This window comes from Callithrix jacchus, chromosome 14 (assembly GCF_049354715.1).
Source record: "Callithrix jacchus isolate 240 chromosome 14, calJac240_pri, whole genome shotgun sequence".
Taxonomy (NCBI): domain Eukaryota; kingdom Metazoa; phylum Chordata; class Mammalia; order Primates; family Cebidae; genus Callithrix; species Callithrix jacchus.
The window spans coordinates 81641371-81656888 of record NC_133515.1 but is presented as its reverse complement, the minus strand read 5'-3'; the positions used below and the strand labels follow the sequence as shown (position 1 = coordinate 81656888).

General features: G+C 38.3%; 1 protein-coding gene across 17 annotated transcripts in view; it reads left to right on the top strand.

Annotated features, from left to right (window-relative positions):
* Window positions 1–15518, top strand: part of LTBP1 (latent transforming growth factor beta binding protein 1) — a 466293-nt gene that overhangs the window by 407723 nt on the left and 43052 nt on the right. For all 17 annotated transcript variants that reach the window (XM_078349509.1, XM_078349510.1, XM_078349508.1 and 14 more), the window contains 3 exons: window positions 471–614; window positions 13143–13319; window positions 13990–14076. In XM_078349509.1, coding sequence (XP_078205635.1) covers window positions 471–614; window positions 13143–13319; window positions 13990–14076 — 408 coding nt within the window. The remainder of the gene's footprint in view (window positions 1–470; window positions 615–13142; window positions 13320–13989; window positions 14077–15518) is intronic.

The window sequence follows — 15518 nt, the reverse complement described above, 5'->3', positions numbered from 1 at the left end:
GCTACTCAGGAGGCTGAGGCAGGAGAATCACTGGGAGGTGGAGGTTACAGTGAGCCGAAATTGCACCACTGCACTCCAGCCCGGGTGACAGAGCGAAATTGTCTCAAAAAAAAAAAAGAACTGAAAGTAGAGTGTTATGTCATTTAAGACTTCATTATGTTGAAAAGTCAGGATGATAAAACTAGGTGGTCAGTGGGCACATACTAGGTTTGCAGTACAATTCCAGGGTGTCCTGTAAAACTAAACTGGGAATTTAGAACCTTTGTCTTGAGTTTTCATGGTCCTTTCATATAGACCAAATCTGACAGCTCTGCCTTGAAGAGCCCCTTCCCTAAAAGAGCAGAAGGGGTTTGCCTGTTCTCTGGGGATTGCCTTCTTTTCAGCAAAACACTGTTAGCCCTGGCACAGCTGGTGAAATAGCTGTCATGAATGAGGCACACATCTCACTTGGTCTGTGCTCCCTTTTCCAGATGTGAATGAATGTGAATTGCTCAGTGGAGTGTGTGGTGAAGCCTTCTGTGAAAACGTGGAAGGGTCCTTCCTGTGCGTTTGTGCTGATGAAAACCAGGAGTACAGCCCCATGACTGGTCAGTGCCGCTCCCTGGCCTCCACAGGTAAGTCCCAGTGACACTGTGCAAGGGAATACAGGCTCTTCTCAAAGACCTGCACCCGCATAGCTTTGGGATAAATACTGGGAGTGAGATAAGAAGAAGCCAGATGTGCTGACAGAGGACTGTCCCTGGAAGCTTCCACGTTCTTCTGTGCCTGCCTTGTCAGTGGAAATAAGATGTGGGTGATGACTCTTTGGGCTAGATGGCCTCTAGTGTTCTATCCAAACCAGAGACGCCTCCAGTAATGTAAAGGATCCAAAATGATGACGACATTTGCTGGGGACTGCTTAAAACTTAGCTATCAGCTCAGGATTTAATATGGCACCATCTCATTAAGCTGCATAATCCTCCATACGTTCTTGGCCCTTAGAGAAATGTGTCTTGACACTTCTCTAAATTAAAAGCAACATATAGGCCTCTTAGGATCTACAAAGACTTCCACTTGGAATCCTTAAGGTGTTTTTCCAGAATTTGGCCTAGAGAGGGGCTATGTTTGCATTCACTTAAAATTTGATTTAGGCTGTGTTGTCACCATGCGAACTGAAATAGAGAGTTGGACTGTTTTCCAGATAAATTAATCAACTTCCCAATCGCCCTTTTAGTTTGTGCCATGTAGCTATAGCTTGGTTGTATTTTAGGGAAAGCAAAGGCCCTCATGGTCCTTTGAGAGCCAAGTAAAATGAAACACAGACCTTTTCTTTTCTTTCTCAGTCAATTTTATGCATGCTGCCATAATAGCCTTCACTACTCCTCTGGAGGGTACACTTGTTCCGTGTAAAATAGCTATCTTTTCAAGAAGAGGAAATGAAATATAAAAATATTTTCACCCACACATAATTCCTCAGCTATTAAATATAGAAGGGTGAAGCATGCCAAATTAAATGAACAGACTGTAACTAAAAAACTTTGTGAAAGAGAAGAGACAGATTATTACTGGCGAGAGGATTTCTATTCATTCAAGTGGCCATCGCAACAATTCATATTCCGTAAAGAAGAGATTTTTCATTTTAATTGTATCTACAATAGCTAAAAAACAAAAAACATATGGTGGATCAAAAACAGAATTGGTTAAGTAACTGTCTTTTTCTTATTTTTACTTGGTTCCATAGGGTAGTACCTCATCTATAGCGTTATTTTGAATGAATTAATATGTCATAATAATATATAGCCATTAAATGGTCTATGTGAGGATTAGATAGTCATGATAAAGATAAATGTATGTGATACAATGTTAAGTGAAAAAATACAGGATATTCCAATGACCATACCCTGTAGAGGAAGGGAGAGTGAGAATAAATACAAAGATAATTATTGGACCCAACCAATAACTAGTTGAGCTTATTCATTTGTATAGCTCCTGGCAGCTTTGCCTTTTATCATGCCTTAATTTGTGTAGTTCTTGGTAAACTTTGACTGATTATATGGAGTCTCAAGACAGTATTATGACAGTCTTCGTTTTAAAAACTTTTCTAGCAGTATCCTGGGAGACCGAATTTGGCCATAAACTTCATCAGAAGCCTTCTGTCTGACTTCATGAGAGCCAATAATTGATCAGTTATTTGAAAAAGATGATTAAAAACTAGAAATCATAAAAAGATAACACATCTTCTAAATTTAATTTTTAACTCAAAGAATAAAAGTGCATTTGGCTAGGTGCGCTCACACCTGTAATCCCAGCACTTTGGGAAGCCGAGGCAGGCAGCTCACTGGAGGCCAGGAGTTCTAGACCAGCCTGGCCAACAAGGTGAAACCCCATCTCTACTGAAAATACAAAAATGAGCCGGGTGTGATGGCATATGCTTGTAGTCGTTAAGGCAGAGGCATGGGAATCACTTGAACACATGAGGCAAGGTTGCAGTCAGCTGAGATCTCAACACTGCACTCTAGCCTGAGCGACAGAGTGAGATTCTGTCTCAAAAGAAAAAAAAAAGTGCATTAGTGTACCAATCTTTGAAGAGAAAGTCTACGGGCTTTTTTTGTGGACCCCACAAATAGGGGTCCATTTGTGGAGTTTGCTTGGCTATCTTGCATAGACCCCATCTGTTATGTGTTGGGATATGTAGAAGGGAGTAAGAATCTAAAGGCTTTTTCAAAACAAATGAATGTAAAATCCTTCTATATTTTTACAGTTTTTCTCAATTTTTTTACACTCGTTCACACCTAATTTGATAGTATTTCTTTTACTGACTCAACTTTATCTAATTTTTCTAAAGCTTTAACTTACCCTAGAAACAGCTCTTCTAGTCACATTCGTATTTTACTGGTTGATATCGTATTTAATTAAATTATGTAAGTACAATAATCAATACGCCGACACAGAATGTTTGAGAATATACCTAGGTAAGTCTTGGTTTGCATACTGTGCAGCCTGTAGGAGCAGAAGTCTGTGGACCTCTGCAAGAATAGCTGGCTGGCTCTGAGCTTTCTCCCTTCCATGGGCATCAGCAATATTTTACGGAGGGCAAGAAAGCACCAGTTAACGCAAGTTGTTTAAATGTAGGCCAGTGAAGGGAGTTTGTACCCTGTCCAGTAAAAGAATCTGCTATTCCATAGAGAACAAAACATTTGAGACCAAATTTAAAGAAAAGTTTTCAGAATAGGATTCAAATTAATTTCATTATAAAGATAATATACTAAAGCTGAGTTCTCATCCTTCCTGAAAACTACTTAGGAAGGGGAAGATAAATTCCCAGTATGGGCTATCACATTTTTATTTAGTTGTAAAATTCTCCCAGGACAATCTGTATTCCAACAATGAGCAGTAGCATGATAATTTGATGTGCTATCATACTGAAGACAGAACTAGGGCTAAGGGGTAAGGATATTAGGAAGGCAGATTTCAGGTCAGTATCCAGAAGAGCTTTCCAATAACGAACAAGAGCGAGTCAGCAAAAAAGCTATCTCACAAAATACTGGAGTGCTTTTCCAGAGGCATCCAAGAACAGGTGGGATACGCACTGGCAAAAGAGCACCCACTTCCAGCAGGGTATTGTCCCAGATGAGCCTTTAAAGTACTTTGGAACTCTGATGTCCTAGAGTTTTTATTTCTAAACTTTCTTGGCTCATATATATATATATATTTTTTTTTTTTTTTTAGGTCTGTCTTAGCATTTTTTACTGCCTGGGCCTTTGGCCACTAATTTACATTACTGTGCGTTGCCTAAAAGCATCTGAAAAAGAAGTAACTAAAAAATGTCCATACCAGGCCACTCATCACATTTAAGAAGGTATGGATATGAAATATAGTCTGATGCTATTATTTCCTTAGTGCCTGTGATAATTGCTCAATAAAAACTTTATGTCTTTGGGCACTGTAAAGGAAGCAGTAAATATTTAATCTTGGCAACTGCAGCCTTCAAACCTTCCCCACAAAATGCTGTTCTCTGCCTTGATTGGTGTACAGAGGAAATTCTGTGGTAGGAACTAGAATCTTATTCTTAAAACAGAAGGTATAATGAAAATAACACAATGAAAAAAATATATATTGTAATCCATACAGGTATTCTCCACTTTAAGAAAAGCAAACAAACAAAATCAGAAAGTATAAAGCATTTAAGTTGGGGTGATTCTTTGTATTATAAAATAATTCTTCACTTTACTGAACAATTTATCATAGGGTTTCTTAAAATATCAGTTTTCACTAATACATTTGAGATCTTATTGCCACATCATGAGCTATATCCTAGACTTCTGCATTTAGAAACCACCTTAGTGATTTTCCAGCTCAACTGTTTTATTTATAGGTAAAGACACTGATGCCCAGAGAAACATCCTAAATGTTATTCCTAAGATTATATAGCTAATGAATGGCAGAACTGGTTCAGGAACCCAATTCAGGGATCTTTCCATGTCACCATTTCTACTTTTAGGGCTGAGGACACCAAGACATCAAATTCTTCTTAAACTTGGCTTTTTTCATTTTGTTTTTCATTATTAAGATAATACACATTAATCATAGAAAATTGAGAGATACAAAAATAGATCACAATGAAGTCCCCTCCAGTATCACCATCCAGTGTCTGTCACCTCATTGACCTCTGGACTCTGAAAGGATGTCCATATTCCCCTGCCTCAACAGAACCATCTTCCATGTGAGCTTCAAGGCACTGAGATCAGGCCCTCTGACTCTTCCTTTAAGTGAGCCGTCAGTGAGCTTCTATACGCTAAACTCTTCAGTCTTATCCCAGACTCTTCTGAAACATTTGATGGTGCTGTTTCATCTTTTCCCCCTTTGCCTTGTGGTTGATTTCATGACATTACTGTTCCCTACCTCTTGGACTAGTCTTTTCCTGTCTCATTCTCAGGTTCTTCTTCTCCTGCCCATTCCTTAAATAACAACATCCCAGGTAGTTGCATGCTTAACTCTCCTCTTACTTTATGTTCTTCTCCTGGGATATTTTCTCTGCTTTGGAGTTAACCATTACTTATATGATGTTGCCTGCTAAGTAAGTATCTTCTGCCCCCACCTCTGTTCTGAGTGCCATGCTCCTGTTTCCAGCTGCCTATTAGACTTTTTTTTCCAGGGTGTCATGTAAGCCTCTTGGCTAACAGTTATTCAAACCCAAATTAATCATCATTTCCTTTCCTTGTGTCTATTTATTAATTGCCAGATATCAACACTAGAAATTCTGAAGTCATACTTTTTTTTTCTCCCCATTCATCATCCAAGCAGTCCATCATAACAGCCTGCCAGATCTACCTCCAGGGTGTCCTTCAAATCTCTCCCTGCTCCTGATACTGCTTTCCTGGGTCAGTCTTTTAGCAACACTTACCTGGACCATTGCAGTAGCCTCCTGCCTTCTCTCCCCGCCTCGCTCATCAATTCCTGCTCCACACTGCTGCCAGAGTTAATGTTTTCAAAACATAGATCTGGGTATAAATCATTCAGTCTTTCAACGGTTTACCACTGCTTTATAGCATGAAGTCCAAATGCATTAGCAGGGCGACAAGACCCTTGTTATCCTCAATAACATAACCTGCTTGTTTAGCTTTCTCTGCTACACTTCCCATGCCTACATCTAAACCCGTGTCCTGCTTATTGCTACCCCAAATAATTATGCTTTCCTAAGATGATGATGTTGCCACTACTAACTCTTCTGACTGCTGTGCCCTTCCCCTTGTAAGCCTTTTTCTTAATTGTATTTTATTTTGACACAGAGTCTTGCTCCATTGCCCAGGCTGGAGTGCAGTGGCACCATGTCAGCTCACCACGACCTCCTCCCACCAGTTCTTGTGCCTCCGCCTCCCCAGTAGCTGGGATTACAGGCCTGTGCCACCACACCCACCTAATTTTTGTACTTTTAGTAGAGACAGGGTTTTGCCATGTTGACCAGGCTGGTCTTGAACTCCTGACCTCAAGTGATCTACCCACCTCATCCTTCCAAAGTGCTGGGATTACAGGCATGAGCCACTGTGCCCATCCTCTTGGAAGCTTTTCCTAAAATCTCTCTCAAGCCCTTTTAAAAGTCTGCTCGACTGTCACCACATTGTCACATGTTCCCCAAATCCCCAAGATGGAATTACAGGATTCTGCCTCTCTGCTCTTAACACTCTTTGTTTTTGTGGCTAACAGTCTCTGCATCTACTCTCTCTGCATCCACTGCAAAACAGCTCACTGCTTAGCATGGTGCCTGAAGGATGGTAGACACTCAGTAACTGTTGAATAAATTGCCTCTCCACATTGGAAGCACATGCCTCTTTCATAACCCATCCATCCCATTCCTAGCTACTTCTACAGAATAAAAATGATTTTTCGTTTTTTCAAAGATTTAACTGAGGCACACTTAAGTGAGGAAATGTCTGTTCACACTTCTGTGTAAGGAGTGCTGCTTCAGATTGCTTAAGTTAAATTAGAAGAGGTTAAATTAAAAGAAAAACAGAACAGCTCCCCACTGTCAAGGAACACAGAATACAACTCACCTTGGTAGTTCTGACAATGGAACCCTCACAGCATCCCCATCCCCTTCCTGGAGAGGTACACCACAGGTTTTGTGCATGTACACATTTTTTAAAGGCAGGAAACCACAGGTAACAATCAGTCAACTTATATTTGGCAGAGTCTGTTTTTTAAAATGTGTTTAGTTAACCTGTTAAATAAATTTAACATTGAAAGAGTTTTATAAAAATTATTTCTGATTGGAAAAAAAGACTTTTGGTAGGAAAAGATATTAAAGAAAGTAAGACCACAGTATTTATAATGCAAACATTGTAAAAGGCCATAAAATTCCTGAGGTTGTATTGTGTATTTGTAATGGATCTCTACTGTAAATGTAGATAAGGCTGAGGAAAATACATTCACTTGTTTAAAAAAAAAGTTTGAGTCAAGTTTCTTCCCACATCCAACAACAACAATGAGAAGGTATCATCTTTTTGGTGTAAAAGCCAAATTGCTTTTATAAGATTTTCTGTTTGCTATAGAGAGTACCTAAAATCATATCTGAGTTTCTGCTAAATAGATGTCAGTGTTTCACACACACACACCATTGATCTTCATTTATTTTTATTTTTTGAGATAGGGTCTCGCTCTGTTGCCCAGGCTGGAGTGTAATGGCATGATCCTGGTTCACTGCAGCTTTGACCTGCCAGGCTTAAGTGATCCTCACACCTCAGCCTCCTGAGTAGCTGGGATTACAGCTCCACACCACCACGTGCAGTTCATTTTTAAAATTTTTTGTAGGACGAGGTCTCACTATGTTGCCCAGGCTGGTCTTGTTTTATCTTCTTAATATTACAGGATATACCCATACTGTTGCATTAAAAATGCATTTTGGATCCTAGAACTTGCTATAAATTAGGCCTGAAAAGGAATGGTTTGTACATTTCCACACACTTGGTGTGTCACTTCGGATCTGCTTTACTCATGCATTTATCCCCACAGGCCCTCATGACGCCCAAGTGTCAGGAATGTTACGAGCTTGTGTGGTGTGGCATCTGCTCATCCCTCCATCTCCATACGTGCTTCCTGTTCTGACTCATCTCAGTGTACTCTTCTCTCATTTTTCTTTCTCTGCACTATGGCTGTCTCTCAGTATTTAAGGAGGCTTGGTTCCAGGGCCTCTACTGATACCCAAGTTCATGGATGCTCAAGTCCCTGATAGAACATGGCATAATAGTTACATATCACCCATGCACATCTTCCTGTATACATTGAATCATCTCTAGATGACTCATAATACCCAATACTATGTAAATGACATGTACATGGTTACACTATACTGTGGTTTTTATTTGTATTGTTTTTGTATGCTTCTTATTTTTTCAAATATTTTTGATCTGCAATTGATTGAATTCACAGATGTGAAGCCCACAAACATAGAGGGCTGGGCCCACTGTACTTTATTTTGCTTTCAGGAGCCCCTTGATTCACCCATTTCTGCCCATTTTTCTTCTCTCTACCTTTCCACTCTAGAGTAATATGCCTGATTTTCTCTTCTCCTCACCCTTGTGAGGAGACTATTTCAAGGAAATATTACAGTAGAATTATTTCTCATTAAAAACATTAGTACCTGTAGCATTTTTAAAATAAAAAATGAAAGTAATTCACTGAACATCATTACATGGAGTTTTATATATTGATCTCTTTTGAGGACTATAGGCTGCTGTTTCTTTGAGGGTGACTATTTACTCAGTGTTACTCTTGGGTCATTGTAATAATCCTAATCTTAACTGTTCCAAAAAGGTACAGAGAGGATTAGCTCATAAAAACCTTTACAATACATTGTAAATGGAAGGGGAGAGCCCATTTAAAGAGCTCATGTCCACTTTGACCAACTACATGTTATGGATTTTCTCACCCCAACAATAATTCCTAAGATTAGATGTATTATATTTGGGGAAAGACTAAAGATGGAAACAGCCCGACAAGTGAATGGCCCACACCTTCTTTAGGCTGGTGAACCAAGAGAGAAGGAGTTCCCAGAAAGGGCTCTTTATAGGTGGTGTCTCCAGCCCAAACCTACTCCTTCCTATTAGAGGCAGGGGACATGATTACACTATTTGTGGCCTTGTTGCCGAACCCCCAGCAGCAGAGATTATCTGCTGCCCTTTTCCCATTTGTCTCAAGAAGAAAAACAAAAACAGAGAATAAAGGGAAAAGCAGAACAAACCCATGCGAGGTGGGATGCTAAGAGCCTAAGTCCCAAAGAAGAGTTTTGGGGAAAGCAGTAGATACAGGACACTTGGAACTGACATGAGTTTTCTGTTCTGGGAAGTGAGGATGCTGTATTTACCAACACCTTCTATCTCATATCGTTACCCTCTGGATCACATGAAAATGCTTCTGTGAAAGTTCCTTCAGAAAAAAATATATAAAATGTCTGAAATCAGACTTTTTTGTTGTTACTGGCCCCATCTGTAGAATAAAATACATAAAAATTGATCTTTTCATGCAGATGTGAAGCCAGCCTCTTAATGCAAATTGAAAAATCAAATATGAAAATACTGAAGGAGGAGTAATATATTTTTTAGAATTCTGGGGCATGAAATATGTAGTACAGCTAATCGTAGTCATAATATCTTTAAGAAAAAGAACATTTATTTTTTAATGCTTGGCACTTTCTATAACCATTGATTTGATCTTTTAAAATTAGTTTCCAACATAGAAACCCTTCACCTCTGGCAGCAATGAACTAAACTCACATAAGAGTTTGTTTAAAAAATTACATTGGCCGGGCGCGGTGGCTCAAACCTGTAATTCCAGCACTTTGGGAGACCAAGGCAGGTGTATCACGAGGTCAAGAGATCGAGACCATCCTGGTCAACATGGTGAAACCCCATCTCTACTAAAAATACAAAAAATTAGTTGGGCATGGTGGTGCGTGCCTGTAATCCCAGTTACTCAGGAGGCTGAGGCAGGAGAATTGCCTGAACCCTGGAGGCGGAGGTTGCAGTGAGCCGAGATCGTGCCATTGCACTCCAGCCTGGGTAACAAGAGCGAAACTCCATCTCAAAAAAAAAAAAAAAAAATTACATTAACAGCCGGGTGCAGTGGCTCACGCCTGTAATCCCATCAATTTGCAAGGCCAAGGCGGGTGGATCGTTTGAGGTCAGGAGTTTGACACCAGCCTGACCAACAAAGTGAAACCCCATCTCTAATAAAAATACAAAATTAGCCGGATGTGGTGGCACACACACCTGCAATCCCAACTACTCAGGAGGCTAAGGCAGGAGAATCGCTTGAACCCAGGAGGCAGAAGTTGCAGTGAGCCGAGATGGCTCCACTGTACTCCAGCCTGGGTGACAGAGCAAGACTCTGTCTCACCAAAAAAAAAAAAAGAAAAAAATTACATTATCACATATTTACTGACCAGAGTTTTATCCCAATGGAAAAATGCTCCAGGAAGTTGATTACTTAAAGATTAGGAAGATAGGGAAATTGCAGCTTTTCCCTGAATGATCTTTATGGACCAATTTTTAAAAAAAGAATTTGCATTTCATTCCAAACAAGATGAGGGCCTCAATTTCAGCTGCATAAACATTAAACATTCACACATCTTAGAAAATAAGAGCAAACCTTATAAAAACCAGTGTAAAACCTGAATAATTATATTATTGAATATTTCCCTTATGGGAAATAATCTGTTTCTTTCCCCAAAAAGACAAAGATTATTTTATTTCTTATGATGTGAGTATAACAAACATTGTAGTAAACAAGACAATGTTGGCCGTATATGTATTTGTTTCTGTATATATATATGGGTGTTTAAAATACATAAAATTATATATAAATATATTTCCAGTTTTAAATTTGAATTTATATATTTATAAATTTTGACATGCCTTGACTCAAAGAGAAGCCTATAGTTTCTAATTTCCTGTGAACATAATCTTCATTGGGGCCTTATTCCAAAGTATTCTATTTTGTAATAAACACCATGACATGCTTACAACTTTGTAAGATCAGGGGAAAAAATTGAGCCTGTTATTAGCAAAAACTGTAGAATAAACCTGATTAGCAAAACTCTGTTGCTTTTTTTATTTGTATTTCTCACTATTCTTTATTTTTATTATTATTATTATTATTATTTTGAGATGGAGTTTCGCTCTTGTTACCCAGGCTGGAGTGCAATGGTGCGATCTCGGCTCACCGCAACCTCCACCTCCTGGGTTCAGGCAATTCTCCTGCCTCAGCCTCCTGAGTAGCTGAGACTACAGGCACACACCATCATGCCCAGCTAATTTTTTGTATTTTTAGTAGAGATGGGGTTTCACCATGTTGACCAGGATGGTCTTGATCTCCTGACCTCATGATCCACCCACCTCGGCCTCCCAAAGTTCTGGGATTACAGGCGTGAGCCACCACGCCTGGCCCTCACTATTCTTTATTAATAGCTAGCTACATTTTTGGACCAGCTGGATAAAATAATTGAGCAGAATTTGTAGTAGTAGCAGACTAACAATTTATTCATCATGTTGAGGGAGAGATTATAAAATTTTCTATGGGGTTCATAATTGACTTAATAACAATTTAAAATGCATACCTTAGTTTTCCCAAGTAATTCCATGTCTAAGAGCTTGGAGGCCCTTCTAACAAAGATCCCTTCCATTAAGAGTAGGCAAGTGAATTTCAGTCCTCTGCACTCTTGAAGCAAGCTAGACCAGATGAGGGAAGTGGCAGGTTTCACCCAATTTCACACACAAGGAAATGATTTAAAACCACTTCATAAACTGCTGCATAGAAATCAGCATTTGAGTTTTTTCCTGGACAGTTGTTCTAGGTTTGCTTGTCACCAGCTATTAATGCTAACTTACAATCCAAGCTGAAATCTGTTAAAGACAAAATAATCAGAGAATTGGCAAGACTCAACTATATGAGGGACCTTTTATATTCTCACTGATACTCTGTGTTCTGAGAGAAGTGTATATTTCAGAGGTTTGTTTGCTGCTTTGCTTGCTTTTAATGCCATAACAGGAAAGAAAATGCAGTAGCTTTTCTGATAGAATTTTATGAGTTTTTATTTTAGAAACCTGTTTGCTATTTAATATATTAATAAAATTTCTGGCCGGGCGTGGTGGCTCATGCCTGTAATCTCAGCATTGTGGGAGGCCAAGGCAAGTAGATCACCTGAAGTCAGGAGTTTTGAGACCAGGCTGGCCGACATGGCGAAACCCCTGTCTCTACTAAAACAAAACACAAAAATGAGCTAGGCGTATGGCAGGCACCTGTAATTTCAGCTACTCGGGAGGCTGAGGCAGGAGAATTGCTTTAGCCCAGGAAGGGGAGGTTGCAGTGAGCTGAGATGGTGCCATTGCACTCCTGACTCGGGGGCAAGAGTGAGACTTCTTCTCAAAAAAAAAAAAAAAAAAAAAAAAAAATCCATTGTCAAGTAGGCCCTGCCAAAATAAACATATAGGAAGATTTTGTAAAAATAATTTATTTAATTTCCCTGCTAATATAATTATCTGCTGATTTCGAAACAAAGGTAAATATAAGTATGTGCTGACTTTAAACTCTTCTCCTCACCAATAAATGTCTTCCTTTTGACCTCATAGTTTCTTTGAGTCCAAGAATCTGGAAACAGTAGTTCTAGTGACAGTATTTTGTTAGAGTTAATCTAAGTAATTATTATGACAGTAGTCAGCTTCTTATTTGATGTAGCATTAAATAAAAACTTAAATTCAAACAGGATCATAGGCAGTAATTTGAACTCTATAGCATGCAGGAGAGAAGGGATGTGACTACTTTCCAAGTCTAGTCACAAAATAGTGATTATTTTTGAAAAGCACAGACTTGTTCAAAGACTTAGTATCTGATCGAATTCAATGCATTTCATTATCTGAAAGTGGGTGAAGTTCATTTTTATCATTTGTATTCTTCTATATTGCCTGTTTGTGTTTTATCACACAGAAGGTTAAGCTGAATCTGTTAGAATGTGTTTTCCTCTAGGACACACTTGAGCTGGAACTAGAACCCAGATTTGAAATTCTACCCTGAGGCTTAGCTGGCACTCACTATTTCACCCAAGTCATGTATTTGCAACAATTTAAGTAGTTAGATTTTCAGTGATGCAAGGTTATTTAATAGGCTCCAGATTAGGGCAGTATTTTCCTAGTTATCTTCTTCTGTGTACTGTTCAGAAGAGATTGGGAGCATGGTTGATTCAAGTAACCACCTAAGGGTTAAATATTATGTGTGGCCTCAGACCCCTGGTCGAGTGTTGGGGAAAAAATTTTATTGATTTAAGTAGGTGTTATAGCTCACTAACAAATGGCCCTATGTTTGGCAAGAGAAGCAGATATGGAAACTCTACTCACAGCCAAATCGACAAGAATAATATAATTGGTTCACGTAAAAGGAAATGGTTTTGACAGATTTACACTCTTGGGGTACGTTAGAATTCCACCAAAACTCAGGATTCAAGTGCATTTTTATCTCAAAGTAGAAGAATCTGGCACCAAAAGTGGAAAGCATTCTCTGTACAGCAAACGCTATTGACACGGTCACTCTTTGACCTACTGTGTTTTCCACATGTGATGTTATAGGTGGTTCTGATGTGTCCTATCATCACTCTTTACTTTCTCTACTCCATTTAGATTTAGATGTGGATCAACCCAAAGAAGAAAAGAAAGAATGCTACTATAATCTCAATGATGCCAGTCTCTGTGATAATGTGTTGGCCCCCAATGTCACGAAACAAGAATGCTGCTGTACATCGGGTGCGGGATGGGGAGATAACTGTGAAATCTTCCCCTGTCCGGTCTTGGGGACTGGTAAGAATGAATCCGCTAAGTGGTGGAGTCACACTTGTCTTTGGTCATGTGGTGTCCCTGGGCATTGAAATAACACTTACTCCCACAGGCAACTCAAGGCGACTTACTTTCGAGTGAGTTTCATTCAGGGCTAGAGCTGTACCCGAATCTCATCTTAGTATGAATCCTTGAACTTCTGCTCATCAGAGTGTATTGTGACAGTCAGGTTCTGTGTGATATTTTGGCAGAAAGTTAATTCCATTTTATTCCATTTTAAAATTAAAATCAGTCTTTGTTGCTAACAATGATACAGCATTATTTGTAACTAAAGTTTGTGTATTGAAGCTAAGATTTTGTGTAATTGATTCTTATTAAAGCTTTAAGATACTAGACATCACAGTAGTGGAAAAATAATAGTTATAATATCAAGTAAAGCATGAGTAAGAAAATATGAGTGAACTTAAAGGTTTTTTAAATTAAAAAGTATAAGAAAACCTATGAGGTCATTAGATTTATTTCCACTTAATTCATAATTTTTTGAGATTGTACTAAATTTATTTGCTGGAGTTGCCTTAAAGTTACCGAGTCTGAGAAAGCAAAACTGAATTTGAAACATGCATTTGTGGGAGATGTTGACTGTTTTTTTTTCCCAACTTACTTCTTTTTTTGGTTTTGTCTTTTCTAAAATCAGCTGAGTTCACTGAAATGTGTCCTAAAGGGAAAGGTTTTGTGCCTGCTGGAGAATCCTCTTCTGAAGCTGGTGGTGAGAACTATAAAGGTCAGCATCAAGTGGAAACAAATTCTCAATACATTGTGTACATGTCAGACATTCAAGTGAAAGCATGGCTTGGGTTTCACAGAATTCGAGTTCTTTTGAGTCTTGGAAACTGATTACAACGCCCTGAATTCTGCTATTAAAAGAAAGTCCCTATGGACTTGGAGCCAGAACACAAGCTTTATGATGCTGGGAGGTGGACATTGAGAGGTGAACTTCTGAGTTTCTGTCTCTTCATCCCTGAGATAGGAATAATTTCTCAAAGGTTATAATAAGGATTAAATAATATAATATAACTGAAAGTACTTAACAAATTCTGTACCTACTGGATACTTACTGAATATATTCTTTTATTCTAGATGTTTAATAGAAATCATATCAATTATGACCATGAAAATTTGACCGCTATCATGTTTGTCTGTATCAATAAAGCTAAGATTCTTGTAATTTTAGACTTTATCCTACTATTGTGAGGCCTTTTACCAGTGTCCACAAGTTCATAATGAAAAATGGAAGAGAAGACAACCAGAGTATACGTATTTTCTGTATTTAATGCTGCCATTATACAATTCTAAAATAAATGTGCAGCCTTTTAGCTTTGGTGAATATCCACATGTATGAATATTTCCTCATTAACCACTCACTTTTGATATTTTCATGATAGGGATATTACCTTTTATATATAAAGTGATTTTTTTTCTTTATAGTTTAATATTGAAGACTTGCTAAGTAGCTGGAAAACAGACTATAAAATCATTTTTATTGTCCATGTTTGGAAAACTAGTGTTTAAATAATATGGCATAATTCAGTAGCTGGATAAGAAATTCCATTTGTGTTTTTTTTTAATACATTTATAATTTAGTCCAATTAAATAACGAGACTTTGTTTATAATATGTGTTGAATGGTTTCCAAATTCACAAATATACATTCTATGTTTTTGTAGGGATGTAGTTAAATCTCACTTCATATTAAGGTACAGAGCTCTGATTTCACCATAAAATCATCTTATCTTTTCTATGAAAATAAATTCCTCCTCCTGTTTTAGCAGTGCTATAAATGGTTGGAAGAAGACTGAATTCAGATCCAACCAGCATTATGTTCTAGGTTTGGATTTGCCATTTTCCATCTGTGTAACTTTAAGTAAGTCATCTATGGAGTCCTTAGGTTGTAAAATGAGGAAGAGATGACATTAGCTCTAAAATGCTAGAACTGACTCTAATAATAGCAGTAAAAGCAATAGATAACACTTTTGAGCATCTACTTATGCCAGAGCATGTACTGAGTCCTATACATGAATTATCTTGTTTCATCCTTCTACCCTTATGAGGTAGGTCTTCCTGTTATCTCCAGTTTATCATTGTGTAAACTCTTAGTAGGATGTTCCTATTGTCTCCAATTTATCATTGAGTAAACTGAGATAGCAAAAGCTTTTCATTTTATGAG